Source organism: Colius striatus, chromosome 25, assembly GCF_028858725.1.
Source record: "Colius striatus isolate bColStr4 chromosome 25, bColStr4.1.hap1, whole genome shotgun sequence".
In the NCBI taxonomy this organism is placed as follows: Eukaryota; Metazoa; Chordata; class Aves; order Coliiformes; family Coliidae; genus Colius; species Colius striatus.
The window spans coordinates 3463342-3478628 of NC_084783.1; the positions used below are offsets into that span (position 1 = coordinate 3463342).

The 15287-nt window shown below is 61.3% G+C and overlaps 2 protein-coding genes across 2 annotated transcripts; both read left to right on the forward strand.

The window, feature by feature from the left end:
• The first annotated feature begins 1631 nt into the window (after positions 1-1631).
• Positions 1632-6203, forward strand: TM6SF2 (transmembrane 6 superfamily member 2). The gene is made up of 10 exons (XM_062014981.1): positions 1632-1723; positions 3866-3972; positions 4082-4179; positions 4393-4496; positions 4609-4691; positions 4892-5016; positions 5120-5221; positions 5348-5440; positions 5520-5639; positions 5997-6203. The coding sequence occupies exons 1-10, from the start codon at positions 1632-1634 to the stop codon at positions 6201-6203; spliced, it is 1131 nt and encodes a 376-aa protein (XP_061870965.1).
• A 1988-nt stretch (positions 6204-8191) lies between these two features.
• Positions 8192-13647, forward strand: HAPLN4 (hyaluronan and proteoglycan link protein 4). The gene is made up of 4 exons (XM_062014982.1): positions 8192-8309; positions 8710-9072; positions 11389-11691; positions 13310-13647. The coding sequence occupies exons 1-4, from the start codon at positions 8192-8194 to the stop codon at positions 13645-13647; spliced, it is 1122 nt and encodes a 373-aa protein (XP_061870966.1).
• The last annotated feature ends 1640 nt before the right edge of the window (positions 13648-15287 follow it).

The window sequence follows — 15287 nt, forward strand, 5'->3', positions numbered from 1 at the left end:
ACTCCTGTCAGGCAGTTGCAGAGTGAGCAAGGCCTTTGTCTTCCTGAGCCCTTTCTGCCCTCAGCAGGTGCTTTGCTCTCCTCTATTGTTGCACATCACTCCCTGTTCCCCTTGCCCTGCCAGAGCCCGCTTAGCTCAGTCACCCTCCTCACCATCATTAGCTACAAACCTCATTAGTCCTCAGAAACCAAATCAAACAGGTGGCTGCTGCCACATGCCCAGAAGGTCACCCAAGCTGGACTTGTTTTAGATCAAGAGGTGAATTCCTGCTGCCCATGCAGCGTGAGCAGCCAGGGGCTGCAAACCACAGACCCTGGGGTCTGGTGGCTGAAAGAGCTGAGAGCCTGAAGCCAGGCTTGGTGGTGGGGAAGAGCTGAAGGTTATTCCATGAAGTCACCCCAAATGCCTCAGTTTTCACCCCATTCCTTTATTTTACAGGTTGTTCTGTTGCTTTTTGTCCTTCTCCCTGTACAAATGGAGCTGGTGGGTGGTTTCTCAGCCACAAAGCCTCATCTCATTCCTGAGCCATGGAGAATGAACCCCCTCCTGCCTTGCTGCTAACGAGCTTTCCCTCATCAAGTGACTTTACTCCCAGCTTCTGTGCTGACAAGGCACAGAAGAACCACCAACAAGCCCAGGGCAAAGTGCAGGGTGGCTAATTCAGGCCCCGGACTCTGAAGCAAGAGAGCAAACGAGTGACGCAGCAGCAGGTTTGTGAAGGCTTTGTGAGGAAGGGGAAAGGTTGAGCAGCTGCACTGGGGCTCTGCAAAGTGCTGTGGAAGTTTGTAAGTGTGTGCCCAGCTCTGGACCCCTCAGGCAGGTCTCTTCCAAGGCTGGTGGGAAGGTAAATGCTCGTGGTTTTGAGCAGAAAGCGTGAGAGAGAGAGGTCAGGGGAGTGCTGGGCTCCCAGCTGGATGCAGGGACCTTGAAACTCCTGCTCTCTGCTCACTTCAATTCATTATTAAAGGCAGGGATGAAGTGTTGCCTTTCATGTGCTTCACTCCTTCTCTTTTCCTCTCACAGATCTGAAGAGGTGTGTCCTCTTGGCTCTTTTCAGTACTTAAGGTTACCAGAATGAATTGGGTGAACAAAACAAAAACCCCACAAACCAACCAACCCAAAACACTCCCTGAGCTTCAAAGCCTCTCCTGGAGTGGTTTTATTCCTCCCCCACAGCCCTCAGCAGCCGTTCTCAGGGTGGCCCTTGAGCACAGAGACCAACACAGGCCCTTGGGCCGAGACGTTTGTGTTGTGTCAGTCACAGCATGGAGGGGGTGGGAAGGGACCTTTAGAGCTCATCCAGTGCAACCCCTTGCTGAAGCAGCTCCCACCTAGAGCAGGTCACACAGGAATGTGTCCAGGGTGGGTTTAAAACCTCCAGAGAAGGAGCCTCCACCCCCTCCCTGTGCAGCCTGGGCCAGGGCTCCCTCACCTCACAGTTCAATTGTGTTCCAATGCAACTTTCTGTGCTCCAGCTCCATCCCATCACCCCTTGTCCTGTTTTCTCACTGCCTGCTTCCCCCAGGACCCCCTGCCCTTCCTCCCAGGCAGCTCTGGGGCTTTAAGGGTGCTGCCTTTTCGCTGGCAGCGGGGCCAAAGTCCAGGGGCTGCCGGGCTGGGCCGTGCTGGGGATGCAGCTCCCGGCCGTGCCGGGCGCCCTCGCCCCCTCCCTGCTCGCCGTCCCCTTGGCCTTCAGCCTCAACGCTGTGACCCTCCTGGCAGAGTGAGTGTGAGCCCAGCACTGAGCTCTTGGGGCTGGGAGCTGGGAGTTGGGTGCTGTGCACTGGGATTAGGGGGGGGGGGTGCAGCTAATGTGGCTCAGGAGCCATCCCCACCCTGGGATGGGCCACTGAGTCCCATCCGGACCCAGAGAGAGGGGAGAGGTGTCCAGGGCTGAGTGCTGGGTCAGTCCTGGAACTGGGGCAGGGGGCTGGACTGAGGTGCCCACAGAAAGGCTGCTGCAGGCTGGGATTTGGCTGATGTGGTTCCTGGCTGCCTTTATGGCTTTGAAATCCCATTCCTGGGGAGCACACACAGAGCAGAGCTGCTCAGAGCCACCCCACAGCACAGAGCCTAACGGGGCTCACTGACAGCCCCCATCCCCTGGCATTAGGGTGCTCAGCACCTTCCTGATTTCTGAGCATCCTCTCCATCCTCCTGGCCTCAGTGGCTGTCCCTCTGGCCATGGCCATGCCTCCCCAGGCTCTGGGGACCCCTCTGAACCCCCCTCCCCTTACTAGAGAGACCCCACTTAGTGTGGCCAACGCTCTCTGTGCCAGCCTTTCTTTTTCCAGCTGATTTCTGCCTTTGCTTTACCAGCACAAAGGGTCTTTAAGCCCAGCAGTCACAGAGCTGGGGCTTTCCTGGCCTCTGAGAAACTTTGCTTAAACTTCAATCTCCCACTTTACATTCCCACTTGTTTTTTGTCTTCTCCTTCCCTCCCATCTCACATGGCACTGCCAGATCTCCAAGATCCATCACTGAAACCCGCAGTGGCAGTGGGTGAAAACCACTCAGAGCTGTGGGGAGCACTGACCCCTCCAGCTGCCCCTCAAAGCTGAAGCCCACTGCCATTATTCTCCTGCTCAGGTGTTGTGGGGGAGGGATGAGGAGGGGGTCCAGCCCCTTGGTTCTTCTTTCAGTGATGATTCTTCATGAGCAATAGTGGCCTCAAAGCTCCTCAGCCTGGCAGGGTGAGCTGGGTGCCCTGGGCACAGCACCCCAAGGTGTTGGTACATGTGCAGGGTGACCCCAGAGCAGCTTGTGCTGGTGTGTCTCAAGCCCCATCATGTCTCACAGTGGCCAGAGGAGCCAGTGTTGTGCTGTTCCACCACAGAATCTGTGTCTGAACGTTGAATTAATCATTCTGTGAGAGTAATTAGTTGTGTAGTAATTAATTATACACTGGTAATAATGCACTTAGGTGCTGACACTTCAATTGTTTGATTGGTTCAAGGCTTTTTTTCAAGAGCATCTGTGTGGGTTTGGGTGCTTGGGGCACAGGGTGAGGACAAGCTCAACCTCATTCTGTGCTGCTGGGACACCCATCCTGCCCTGGGCTGTGGGGTGCTGTGCTCCATGGCCACTGTCCCTATCCCTGGATGAGCAATTCCACCTGCACCAAGCAAACAGGAGCCAGGTGTAGTCTCAGCCTCCTGTAAATGAGAGCTGAGCTGTTCTCAGCCAGGTGACCTGGGGCAGGGGGCTGGCTCAGGACACACACACTGGTCCTTGGCTGTAACACCAGCATCTCTGCAGCCAGCCAGCCATCACTTTGCCTTTTCTTTTCCTTTGGTCACAGTGTTAAAGGCTTGAGTGAAAAATACACCATCATGTTTTGCAGCTGGAGTGTGGGCTAGATCAGAGCTGTGGCTCTTCCAGCTGATGCAAGTGCTTCTTGGAGGAGAGGGAGCCAGCTGGAGACAGATTTCCCTACAGCTTCTTCACTCTCTTAGGACACATTGTCAGTGTCTGTCTCCTCATTAACTGCTTTGGAATTGGTTTCCCCTGTCTCTTATGAGAGCAGCCCATCGCCACAGCCTGGAGAAGGAGGATTATGTTGGGGTTTCTCCTCTGCCCTGGTGCCATGTAGGGCAGCCCCTTTCCCACCCATCCCTGTACATCCCAGGGCTTTTCCTCCCTGGGTTATTTCAGATCCTGGAGGAGCTGTTTTGCTGTGGCAGAGGATGGGCAGCACCCTGTGCTGTGTGGATCTGCTGGGTAGCAGGGTCTGATCCTGCTGCTCCTCCTGCTTCACCCCTCAAAATCAATGGGGGAAAAGGGGTGTTTCTCCTGGACCAGGGGAAATGGGGCTTCACTTCCCTGGCTGTGCCTGGCTGCCTGACCCCATCCTGCTGTCCTGCAGCAGCCCACTGGTGCTGATCCTGACGGGGTTGCTGCTGCTCGCTGCCCTCTTCTTCATTGTCTTCTTTGTCAGTGGAGGGAACCTCTTCCAGGACCCTTTTTTCTGTGGTGAGTCCTTCCCCCTGAGGTGTGGGGATGAATCCAGTGCTGGGGCAGGGAGCAAGGATCTGAGAGGAGAGCTGTGGGGCTTGCTCAGAGCTGGCTCCTTGTCCTGCAGTGTTTGTGGTGTTCTCCTTCACCTCCATTGTCGACTTGATCATCTCTCTGGAGGAGGATGGCTACATTTCTGGCTTCATGGAGATCTATGTCACAGAGGTAACACCTCACCCCTTGCTCACAGGTTCTCCCACACCCCAGCTGTGCAGGGAGCATCCCCATACACCCAGGATGCTGCTCCCAAAGCTCCTCCTAGTGCAGAGCGACCATGAATGGAGCAGCCCCAGCTCCTGTGGGCTCCCATGGGGAGGGGGGATGTGTGAAGGCAGCTGCCCCCCACCCCATCTGCTGCTCTGTCTCCTGGGTGGGCAGGGTGAGCCCTACCTGCGCACGGCTCACGGCATCGTCATCTGTTACTGGGACGGCGTCATCCACTACGGGCTCTACCTCGCCATGATCACGGCCATCAGCCACCGGTGAGAGGGGAGGAGAGCTGGGAGGGGCACGTGGGGCTGGGAGGGCCCTGAGTTGTGTGAGGAGGGAAAGCTCTGAGCCTGGCAGAGGTGTCTGATCCCCCTGTGTCTGCAGAAAGAGCTACAGGAACCTGGGTCTCTTCTGGCTGGGCTCTGTGACGATGAGCATCGTCGTCTTCCTGCTTGGGAACTTGATAGGTAGGTGGGTGTGGAAGGGGGTTTGGCTGAATGGTCACTTGCTGATCCCTCCAGGCTGCCTTCATCCCCTCATCTCTCTGGTGGGTGAGTACTTGGTCCCAAAGGCAGAGGAGAAAGGTGCTGAGATGGGGGCAAGTGGCAGGTATCAATGTTGGGTGCTGAGCACTCTGCCATGCTTATCCCATCCTCTCCTTCCCCAGGGAAACACAGCTCTGACCTCAGCCCTGCCTTCCTGCTCAACTTGCCCTACATCCTCATCCTCATCTGGGCTGGGACAAGGCTCTTCCAGCAGCCCAAGGCCCTGCCATATCTCAGTCCGGAGAAGGTGAGCCAGGGCAGGGGCTGCAGCGGGATCTGGCAGCCTTATCCCCTCCTGGGGCCACACCACAAGGTGTGAGGCCAAACCCAGAGTGTTTTCCCTCTCCCAGGTTGCAGAGGAACAACACAAGCACCTGTACCAGCGGCCCCAGGACGTGGGGCTGATCCTGCTGCTGCTCCTCACCGCCGCCTTCACCTTCTTCAGGGGGATGGTGAGTGCTGGGTCCCTGCACCGGGGTTGTTGAAAGGCTGGGGGAGCCCTGGAGGGTTGGGAGGGGGGATCCTGGGGTGGGTGCATCTGCCCTGCACCCACCTCCCCTCTCCTGCTGCATCCTCAGGTGGTTTTGGACTGTCCTGCTGACTCGTGCTTCGAGTACATCTACCAGCACGAGCCGTACCTGCGCGACCCCGTCGCCTACCCCAAGGTGCAGGTGAGTGGAGTCGAGGCAGGGCTGTCCCCTCCTCCTGTGCCACCAGAGCCCTGCTCACCCTCTCCATATCTCCCCCCAGATGCTGATCTACATGTTCTACGTCCTCCCCTTCTTCTGCCTCTGCATCTATGGGCTGGTGCTGCCTGGCTGCTCCTGGCTGCCCGACTGGAGCCTGGTGTTTGCTGGGGCTGTGGCACAGGTGAGAGCTGCTCCTTTATCCCCCTCCCTGGACACAGTGGGACCCCCCAGGCTGGGGTTTAGTCCCAGCAAGGAGAAAGCAAATAGGGATGAGACTAGGACTGAGCTGGAAGTGGGGGGAGGGAAGCAGATCCACACCCTGCTGCATGTGGAGCAGCTCCCACTGCCACTGCCTCGTAATTACTTTGGCCTCGGTGGATCTTAATGGAGCCAGGGATGAGTTTGACAGAAATAGGCTGGAGAGAGCCCTCAGGGCTGTAGATAGGATGCACTGGGCCTGCTCCTGCCAAACACCTTCTGGTGCTGGGTGGGCTGCAGCAGGTCAGCCTCCCCATGCCAGACCACCCTGTGTCTCCAGGCTCAGTTCTCCCACGTGGGCTCCTCGCTGCACCCCCGCACACCCTTCCCTTACCAGACCCCTGAAGATGTCTGGTGGAGTTTCCTCCTCACCAATGTCCTGTATGCCCTGGGCCCCCAGCTCCTGGCATTCCGCTGCCTGCGCTGCCCTGCCTTCTTCCTGCCTGCCAGTCCTGCCAGCCTCCACCTGGGCAAGAAGCACCAGTGACCTGTTCCCCCGTGCTCCAGGGGGGCTGCTGCTCAGCTCCTCTCTCCCCACTGCAGGAGCAGTCTCTGGTGGCACCTGGCTGGCAGAGGTGTCCCCAGGGATGCTCTGGCCCCTCACCAGGTCCCCTGATGCTGTGGGATGTGTTGAGGGGTGCTCTGTAGGGCATCGCTGCAGCCACAGTCCTGTCTTTGCCCAAACCTGGGGGATCTCACTGGCTGGGGGGCTGTAGGAGCCCAGCTCCCCTTCTGGCAGGTCCCCAGGGGTGATGGGGACTTCATGGCACCCTGCTGCTCCCATCCATGCCTGAGAATGCAGGAACTGTGCCAGGAAAACACTGTTTACAAAATAAAGGAGGGATGTAATGGCTCCTGAGCCCATGTGTGTGCTCTGGCTGGGGCTGTCCCACCCTGGCCCCCCCTACATCACTTGCCGGGGTCCCCCTGCTTCCCCCTGCTCTGCCTGGGGCTGGGAGGGGCCGCCTGACTTTGCCCCCCTGCCCTTTGGGGTGCAGAGGCTGGGGGTGTCCCTGCTGCTCACTCTGCAGGGCACAAAGGCTGGGAGGGGGGAGCCAGGGAGAGGGATGCCCAGGGGCAAGCAGGGGTGTGTGAGTGTGGAGGGGGGATGCACACGGGTGGCGGCGCTGGCAGTGCCCCGGGCTTGTCCTTGCCGTGGCCACGGCGGGAATTACCCGGTAAAACTCTCCTACCCCGGGCAGGGGGCAGCGGGGGGCCGGGACCGGGCGGGCCGGTGACCTTGGCGAGCCGTCGGCTCTGCGCAGCGCCGGGAGCCGGGGCAGGGCCGGGCCGAGCTCCCGGTGCCGCCCCCTGCGCGGAGCCGCACCGGCAGCACCGGCGGCACCGGAGCGCTCCTGCGGCCGGGCCCCTCCCGCGGGCCGGCACCGGCGCCCGCGGACACACGGTGAGTGCGGCGATGCGGCCCCGGCGCCGTTCGCTGCGGTGCGGCCGCGAGCAGCCGGGACGGGACCCCCCGCTACCGGTACCCGCGCCAGGGGCCGCGCCGGTTCCCCCCGCTCCGCCCTGCGCCGCCCGCTCCCGGCCACCGGCGTCCCGCAGCCCCGGGGCTGCCGCCGCAGTGTCCCGCACTGCAACACCGCACCGGCCCCGGGGGAAAGCCGGGGCCGCCCCGCTCCCCCCGCACCCCACCGGGCACCGGGACCCTCCGGGGAGGGCTGTTCCGCTCCCCCTGCCCCTGCCCGGGCGCTGGGACCCTCGGGGAAGGAGCCCTGGTCTCTTTTTGCCCCGAGCGGGACTCTCGGGGGATTGCCCCGCTCCTCCTGCCCCGCAGCCGAGCCCTGGCTCCCCTTCCCCGGGGGGCTCATTGCCGTGGCGGGGGGCACACTCCGCCTGCCCGGGCTGGCATCTGGGGCGTCTCCGCGTGGGACGCGGGGCTCGGGGGGGTTCGCGGTCCCCCGGGGTCAGGGAGGCTCTGGAGCGGCTTTTCCCTCGCTGTCCACGGGGATGGGGGGTTCGTGGAGCGGGGCGGGGGGCTGGGGAAGTTGGGGGGCTGGCAGCCACAGCCCAGTCCCACTCCATCAGTTCAGTTTCCAGATGTGCCAGCCTTGACATAAATAACTCAGGAGATCCAGCCCGGAGCGGCTGCCATGAAATATTCATCGCGGCTGTAACTGAGCGGGTGAAGCCGAGTTCAGCACCAGCGCCGGATGGGGGGCGCGGGGGGTCCCTGCGCCTGCTCCGTGCGGGGAGGCAACGAGTGACCCAGAGCTGCCCCTGAGCCCCCCGCTCTGCTTGGGGCGGGCAAGGTGGGACACAGGGTGCGGGGGTTCCCCACGAGGTGGTGGGAGGAAAGTGGGTGATTCCATCTCCTTCCACCGGCTGCACAAGCCCAGCGGGGTGCAGGATGGGGGGCACATCACTGCAGAGGGTGGGTTTGCTCTCAGCACCCTCCCCGTGCTCTTCTCCCTGGGGTTGGGGGGCAGGGGGTGCTGAGAGACTCTGCTCTCCTCCTAGATGCATCCCCAAGGCCCCTGGGCCGCTGGCCCCATGGCTCTGCTGCTCCTCACCACCATCCTCACCTCTGAGGCTCTGCTCAGCACCCGGGGCAGGAAGAAGGTGGTGCATGTCATGGGTGAGTGGGGATGGGGGTCAGGAGGGGTGAGCTGGGCTGAGCCTGCTGGGATGGGACAGGGTGAGCTGTCCTGCAGCCAGGGGGCTCTTGTGTTTAATATCCAATCAGAATCCTTTGAGTTGGAAGAGTCCTTGTGTCCAACCACCAATCCCAAAGCCACCGTGTCCCTAAAAGCACGTCCCATACCCGTGACAACGTGATCACTGAGCCACAACCAGCTTCTGCCACATCCCTTGTGTCCCCTCTGCCCCGGCCAGGAGCTGCCCAGCCCACTCTGGGCTTTGCAAAGCCACCAAAAGAGAGAAATCCTCCCCAAAGCTTGTCCCTTTGCCTGCCCCATGACCCCAGCCTGCATCATCCCTGCCCCTGAGCCATCCCCTGAGCTCCGTGTCCCTTGCAGAGGGTGACAGCGGGGCCGTGGTGGTGCAAACAGCCCCCGGCAAGGTGGTGACTCACCGCGGTGGCACCATCATCCTGCCCTGCCGCTACCACTACGACGTGTCTGCCCACGACCCCGCCGAGATCCGCCTCAAGTGGACCAAGGTGACGGAGCCCATGGCCTTTGTGGACGTGTTCGTGGCGCTGGGGAAGGCGCGGCGGGCGTTCGGCAGCTACCGCGGCCGCACGGCGCTGCAGGAGGACGGCGCCGGCGACGCCTCCCTCATCATCCGCAACGTCACCCTGCAAGACTACGGCCGCTACGAGTGCGAGGTCACCAACGAGCTGGAGGATGACACCGGCATGGTCAAGCTGGACCTCGAAGGTAACGACACAGCTAGTGCTGGGAGAGGAGGGATGGGGATGGGGATGGGGATGGATGGGGATGAGGATGAGGATGAGGATGGGGATGGGGATGGTTGGGGATGGGGATGGGGATGAGGATGGTTGGGGATGGGGATGGGGATGGTTGGGGATGGGGATGGGGATGGTTGGGGATGGGGATGGAGATGGAGATGGTTGGGGATGGGGATGAGGATGGGGATGGGGATGGTTGGGGATGGGGTTGGGGATGGTTGGGGATGAGGATGGGGATGGGGATGGGGATGGGGATGGGGATGGATGGGGATGGATGGGGATGGGGATGGGGATGGGGATGGGGATGGGGATGAGGATGGGGATGGTCGGGGATGGGGATGGGGATGGTTGGGGATGGGGATGGAGATGGAGATGGTTGGGGATGGGGATGAGGATGGATGGGGATGGGGATGAGGATGGGGATGGGGATGGGGATGAGGACGGATGGTGATGGGGATGAGGATGGGGATGAGGATGGGGATGGGGATGAGGATGGGGATGGGGAAGAGGATGAGGACGGGGATGGGGACGGGGATGAGGATGAGGATGAGGATGGGGATGAGGATAGGGATGGGAATGGGGATGGAGATGAGGATGGGGATGAGGATGAGGATGGGGATGGGGATGGTCGGGGATGGGGATGGGGATGGGGATGGGGATGGTTGGCGATGGGGTTGGGGATGGGGATGGGGATGGATGGGGATGAGGATGGGGATGGGGATGGAGATGGTTGGGGATGGGGATGGGGATGGGGATGGTTGGGGATGGGGATGGGGATGGTTGGGGATGGGGATGGAGATGGAGATGGTTGGGGATGGGGATGAGGATGAGGATGGATGGGGATGGGGATGAGGATGAGGATGGGGATGGGGATGGGGATGGGGATGGGGATGGGGATGAGGACAGATGGTGATGGGGATGGGGATGAGGATGGGGATGGGGATGGTGATGGGGATGGGGATGGTGATGGGGATGGGGATGGGGATGGTGATGGGGATGAGGATGAGGAAGGACCCCAAGGGTTCCCTGTGTCCAATGTGGGGTGGTCAGGTCACAGAATCTCTGGATGGTGGGATGGGAAGGGCCCTGCAGAGCTCATCCAGCCCAAGCCCCTGCTAAAGCAGGTTCCCATCGCTCAAGGGGCACAGGAACGTGTCCAGGTGGGGTTGGAAACCTCCTGAGAAGGAGCGTCCACACCCTCCCTGGGCAGCCTGGGCCAGGGCTCCCTCACCTCAGCACCAAAGGACTTTCTCCTCCTGTGCCAGGGGCACTGCCTGTGTGCCAGCCTGTGCCTGTTACCCCTTGTCCTGCCACTGGCCACCACACAGCACACACTGGCCCCATCCTCCTGACATCCACCCCTTAGGGATTGATCAGCACTGGGAAGGGCCCCCTGAGCTCAGGCTTCTGTTCTCCACGCTGAACAGCCCCAGGGCTGCAGCCTTTCCTCCTCACACACGTGTTCCATCCCTCAGCATCTTGGTGGCCCTGCACTGGCCTCTCTCCAGCATTTCCCTGTCCCTCTGGAGCTGGGGAGCCCAGAACTGGACACAGGACTCCAGCTGAGGCCTCACCAGGGCAGAACAGAGGGAGAGCAGAACCTCCCTTGAGCTCCTGCCCACACTCTTCCTGATGCCCCCAGGATGCCACTGGCCCTCTTGCCCTCAAGGGCTACATCCCTGAGCTGGGCCTCGCTCCTGCTTTACGGCTGGTTGTTTCTCCTGGCGTGTGCCGTAGTTTATTGTCTCTGTTATTGGCTTTTATTGTTGCTCCAGGTTTACAGGCTGGCAGCTAATAAAGGGCAGAGATAGATAGCAGCAGGGCCTCATAAAGCACTGGGGAGGGACTGGGATGTGGCAGCAGTGTCGATGCTGTGGGTGACTCAGAGCTGCTGCAGCTGGGGACACCAGGAAAGGAGGAAAACCCTTTTTTGGGGGGTCAAGAGGCACAGCACTTCAGCTCCAGCTGCTCTGGGCTTGCCCCAGGGACACCAGGGCTGGAGTGGACCCCATGCAAGCATTACCCTTGCCCCCAGGTCCCAGAGCAGCAGCTCCTGAAGCCTGAGAGTGCTGCAGTCACAGAGTGAGGCAGGCTTTGGGGTTACTGGGCAAAGCCTGGAGCGCTCAAAACTCTGATGGCAGCTCATCTTCGCTGGAGTTTGCAGCCCACAGCAGCCCCAATCCCCTCAGCACCCCATTTATTGGGTGCAGTTGTAGAATGAGATTGGGGAGATGACTCCTCACCCCCCCACACACACTCCCCAGCCCTCTGTCACCCCTCCCAGGCGTCATCTTCCCTTACCACCCACGCCTGGGCCGCTACACCCTCAACTTCCACGAGGCACAGCAGGCGTGCCTGGAGCAGGATGGCATCCTGGCCTCTCATGACCAGCTGCACCAGGCTTGGCTGGAGGGCATGGACTGGTGCAACGCTGGCTGGCTGGAGGATGGCTCGGTGCAGTACCCCATCTCCCGGCCACGGGAGGAGTGTGGCCGCAAGGACACGCCGGTGGGCGTCCGCAACTACGGCTACAGGCACAAGGAGAGCGAGCACTACGATGCCTTCTGCTTCACCTCCAACCTCAACGGTAACAGCACGGGGGAAACTGAGGCACGGGGAGCTCAGCTGCCTGGTTTGGCTGTTGGGGAGAGGGGTTGGGGGGTGATTCTTGTGGGTGGAAGGATGTGACTCTCCTCACTGTTCTTATGGTGGGGGAGTTGCCAGCCCTGGAGATGTTCAGAAGAGGGATGGAGATGGATGTGGGTTTAGTTTAGTGATGGGCTTGGCAGGGTGAGGTGAGGGGTTGGACTGCACTGGCCCAGGCTGCCCAGGGAGGGTGTGGAGGCTCCTTCTCAGGAGGTTTCCAACCCCACCCTGGACATGTTCCTGTGTGACCTGATCTAGGTGGGAGCTGCTTCTGCAGGGGGGTTGCACTGGATGAGCTCTAAAGGTCCCTTCCAACCCCCACCATCCTGTGATCCTATGATCTTAAAGATCTTTTCCAACCATCATGATTCCCCAGGCTCACTAAGCACATCAAGGATGAGTTTCAGTGCTGAGGATCCCTGGGAGGACCAAGATGCAGCCCCATCACCTCCTGGGCTGGGGCACGTGCTTTTAGCAGAGCTCATCTTCCCTGGGTGGGAGCAGGGGATGGAGGTAATTGCAGCAGCAAACAGGAGCAGTGATGGATGAGGCTGGGGCCACGCAAGACAGATGGGAGCCTGGAGGGCTCCTGGGCTGTGTAAATTCCTGCTGGTTGGCAGGGCAGCACGGGGGGGCTCTGCTGATGTTTATTTAATGGTGGCAGGCAGGATAAATAGCAGCTGTAATCGCCACGAGGAGCCATCACCAACCACCGCCCTGCACAGCCCATGAATCTGCCCACAGCGGCTCTCCAGAGCCCACCCAGCCCCTGCCCTCCTCCAGTCCCCCCAGAAACGCCATGAGGGGGGGTCCACAGTGCTCAGCCCCATCCCACCTTGCTGGGTACCATCCTGCCATGGATAGAGGATGCTGTGGGCACATCCCACAGTCTCAAGGGTTGGGGGAGACCTCAAAAGCTCATCCAGTGGAACCCTCCTGGCAGAGCAGGATCAGGGTAGGATCAGAGCTGGACCAGGGTAGGATCAGTGCTGGACCAGAGTAGGATCAGGGCAGGACCAGGGCAGGACCAGGGCAGGACCAGGGTAGGATCAGAGCAGGATCAGAGCAGGACCAGTGCAGGATCAGAGCAGGACCAGAGTAGGACCAGAGCAGGACCAGAGTAGGACCAGAGCAGGACCAGAGCATGACCAGAGCAGGACCAGAGCAGGACCAGAGCAGGATCAGAGTGTACCAGGTGAGTTCTCTGGACTCTTTTTTCCCCCTCTTCACACAGAAAATACTTTCTTTTCCTCTGCTTTTTGTTTAGAGCTGTTCTGGGTTTATTCAGAGGTTGTTATGTGGGTTTAAAAGCAAATCTGTGTGTCACAGAGTCCACAGAACGGTGGGGGTTGGAAAGGACCTTTAGAGCTCATCCAGCCCAACCCCCTGTTACAGCAGGTGCTAGATCAGGTCACACAGGGACTCACCCAGCTGGGTTTGGGATGTCTCCAGAGAAGGAGCCTCCACAGCCCATCAGGGCAGCCCCTGCCAGTGCTCCCTCACCTCATCAGGGAAGAAATCCTTAACCCCCCCCCAGCTGCTCCTGTTTTTAATCCCAGGCAAAGTCTACTTCTTGAAGACCTACCGCAAGCTGAGCTTCGCCGAGGCAGTTCAAGCCTGCAAGAACAACGGGGCTGCCGTGGCCAAGGTGGGACAGCTGTACGCTGCGTGGAAGCTGCAGCTGCTGGACCGCTGCGAGGCCGGCTGGCTGGAGGACGGCAGCATCCGTTATCCCATCGTCAACCCGCGGGCGCGCTGCGGAGGCCGGGAGCCCGGCGTGAGGAACCTGGGCTTCCCCGACAAGAAGTACAAGCTGTTCGGGGTTTATTGCTTTAAAAAAGCTGGAGAGGCTGCCCCGGAGAAGGCACTGGGTGGGGGGCACCCTAATCGGGTGTGAGGCTCCTCCTCGATGGGAGCATCCTCCCCCCCCCACCCCCAAGACTTGGCTGGGGATTCCCGTCTCCCAGTGGGCTGGGTTCCCCGGCATCGCTGCCTCCTGGGCCTTGGTGGTGTGGGGAGCTGCGGGCAGCCCCTGCCGTGGGCTGGGAGAGGTGCCCGGGGCGGCTGCTCTGCTGCAGGCTGCGGGCAAAGCCGGGTGACGCTCGGGGGAAACTGAGGCAGCGGGAGGGGAGTGACTTGAGGAGCCTTTGCTCGGGGCCAGGGCCGGCTCCCCAGCTCGCTGCACTTCTTTGCTTATCCGTCAGCCTATTGCATGTGCTAAAGGCCCACCCAGAGCAGAGCAGGCTTCAGCCCCCACCATCCTCATCCTCATGCCAGGTCTCCAGTGCCATCCCTGGGGCCATGCAGCGCTGAACCCCCTGGGACACGCCGCGAGGGACCAGCGGGTCTCTGCGAGGGGGCTGCCCAGCCACGGGACACCCCCTCCATCCCTAACCCCCCTCCCCACCTTGGGCAGGCTTAGGGCAAGGGCTGGGGGCGCCAGGCTTGGCTTCATGCAACGCAGGTGGCCGGGGGAGGTGGGGGGCACCCATGGCCCCTCCAGCAGCCGCATGCACCCACTCGCCAGCGGCTGCAGCTGGGGCCGGGCGAGCCGAGCGGCACACGCCGTGAGCTGGGGCTGGGGCAGCTCCTTAGTGCTTTGGCTTTGTGTGGGTGCAGCCGCTGCCGGGAGCGGGGAGGTGCTGGGTGGGCACCGCCCCCTGTGCCCACCCGGCCGAGCACCAGCTCCTGGCGTTTTGCTGCCCTGGACGTAGATGAAATAAAAGCTTCGGCCGCTTTTGAGAGCTGAGCCCGGGCTCTCGTGTCTCCTTTGCCGGTGTCACTCTCGAGGGGCAGCTCCTGTGGGGCCACTCCCCCCTACAGCCCTTCTCTTGGCCCCCAATTCCACGCCCCGACGGCGCCTGCTGTGCCCTCCCTCGCAGCCGGAGCATCCCGAGGGCATCCCTCTGGGATTCATCAGGATCAGATGCAAGGCAGCAGGATCAACCTCGGGGCATCGCTGTGCTGGCAGCAACCAGGAGCCACCACGGGGATGGCAGAGCCCAAGTGGGGACCCCGGGTTCCCCCATGCCAGAGAGGGCTGGGGGCTTCCTCACTGACCGGCACAGCTGAGCACCCTCCATCACCTTCCTCGCCTGCCAGAGCTGATGAAAAGAAATGGGATGTGACAGCAGCGGCCCCAGGAGCTCGGGGAAGGGGGAGCGGGGCCAGGGGTTGCCAGGGGCCAGCGGAGCCCCAGGCGGTGGGTGATGGGATGGCAGCCGGGGGGATGGAGGCTGCAGCCCCTGAGTCTTCTCCGGGACTGGCACAGCGAAAGTTTGCTTAAAGTGGCAGCGAAAGGAGGCAGCTGGAGGCAGCCCCCGGCCCAGGTGAGGCGAGGGCTGTGGGGGGGAGCAGCCCCAGGGTCTCTGCAGCCCCCTCCCCACCCCCCGAAAGCAAAACTCAGAGTCGGGGCCACCCAACTGTTAAAAAAATTTATTAAAATGTCCAGCAGTACAGAAAGGCAGAGTCAGAAATGGCACGGGGAGAGGGGGATGGGGACGGGAGGGGGGCAGGGAGTGGGCTCGGGACACGGCA

Bases quoted from the DNA above. Each gene is read 5' to 3' on its own strand.
- TM6SF2 (XM_062014981.1), top strand. From the start codon at position 1,632: ATGCAGCTCCCGGCCGTGCCGGGCGCCCTCGCCCCCTCCCTGCTCGCC. The intron at 4,692-4,891 runs GTAGGTGGGTGT...CTCCTTCCCCAG, and splicing joins CCTGCTTGGGAACTTGATAG to GGAAACACAGCTCTGACCTC. The intron at 5,222-5,347 runs GTGAGTGCTGGG...CTGCATCCTCAG, and splicing joins TCACCTTCTTCAGGGGGATG to GTGGTTTTGGACTGTCCTGC.
- HAPLN4 (XM_062014982.1), top strand. From the start codon at position 8,192: ATGCATCCCCAAGGCCCCTGGGCCGCTGGCCCCATGGCTCTGCTGCTC. The intron at 8,310-8,709 runs GTGAGTGGGGAT...TGTCCCTTGCAG, and splicing joins GAAGGTGGTGCATGTCATGG to AGGGTGACAGCGGGGCCGTG. The intron at 9,073-11,388 runs GTAACGACACAG...CACCCCTCCCAG, and splicing joins GGTCAAGCTGGACCTCGAAG to GCGTCATCTTCCCTTACCAC.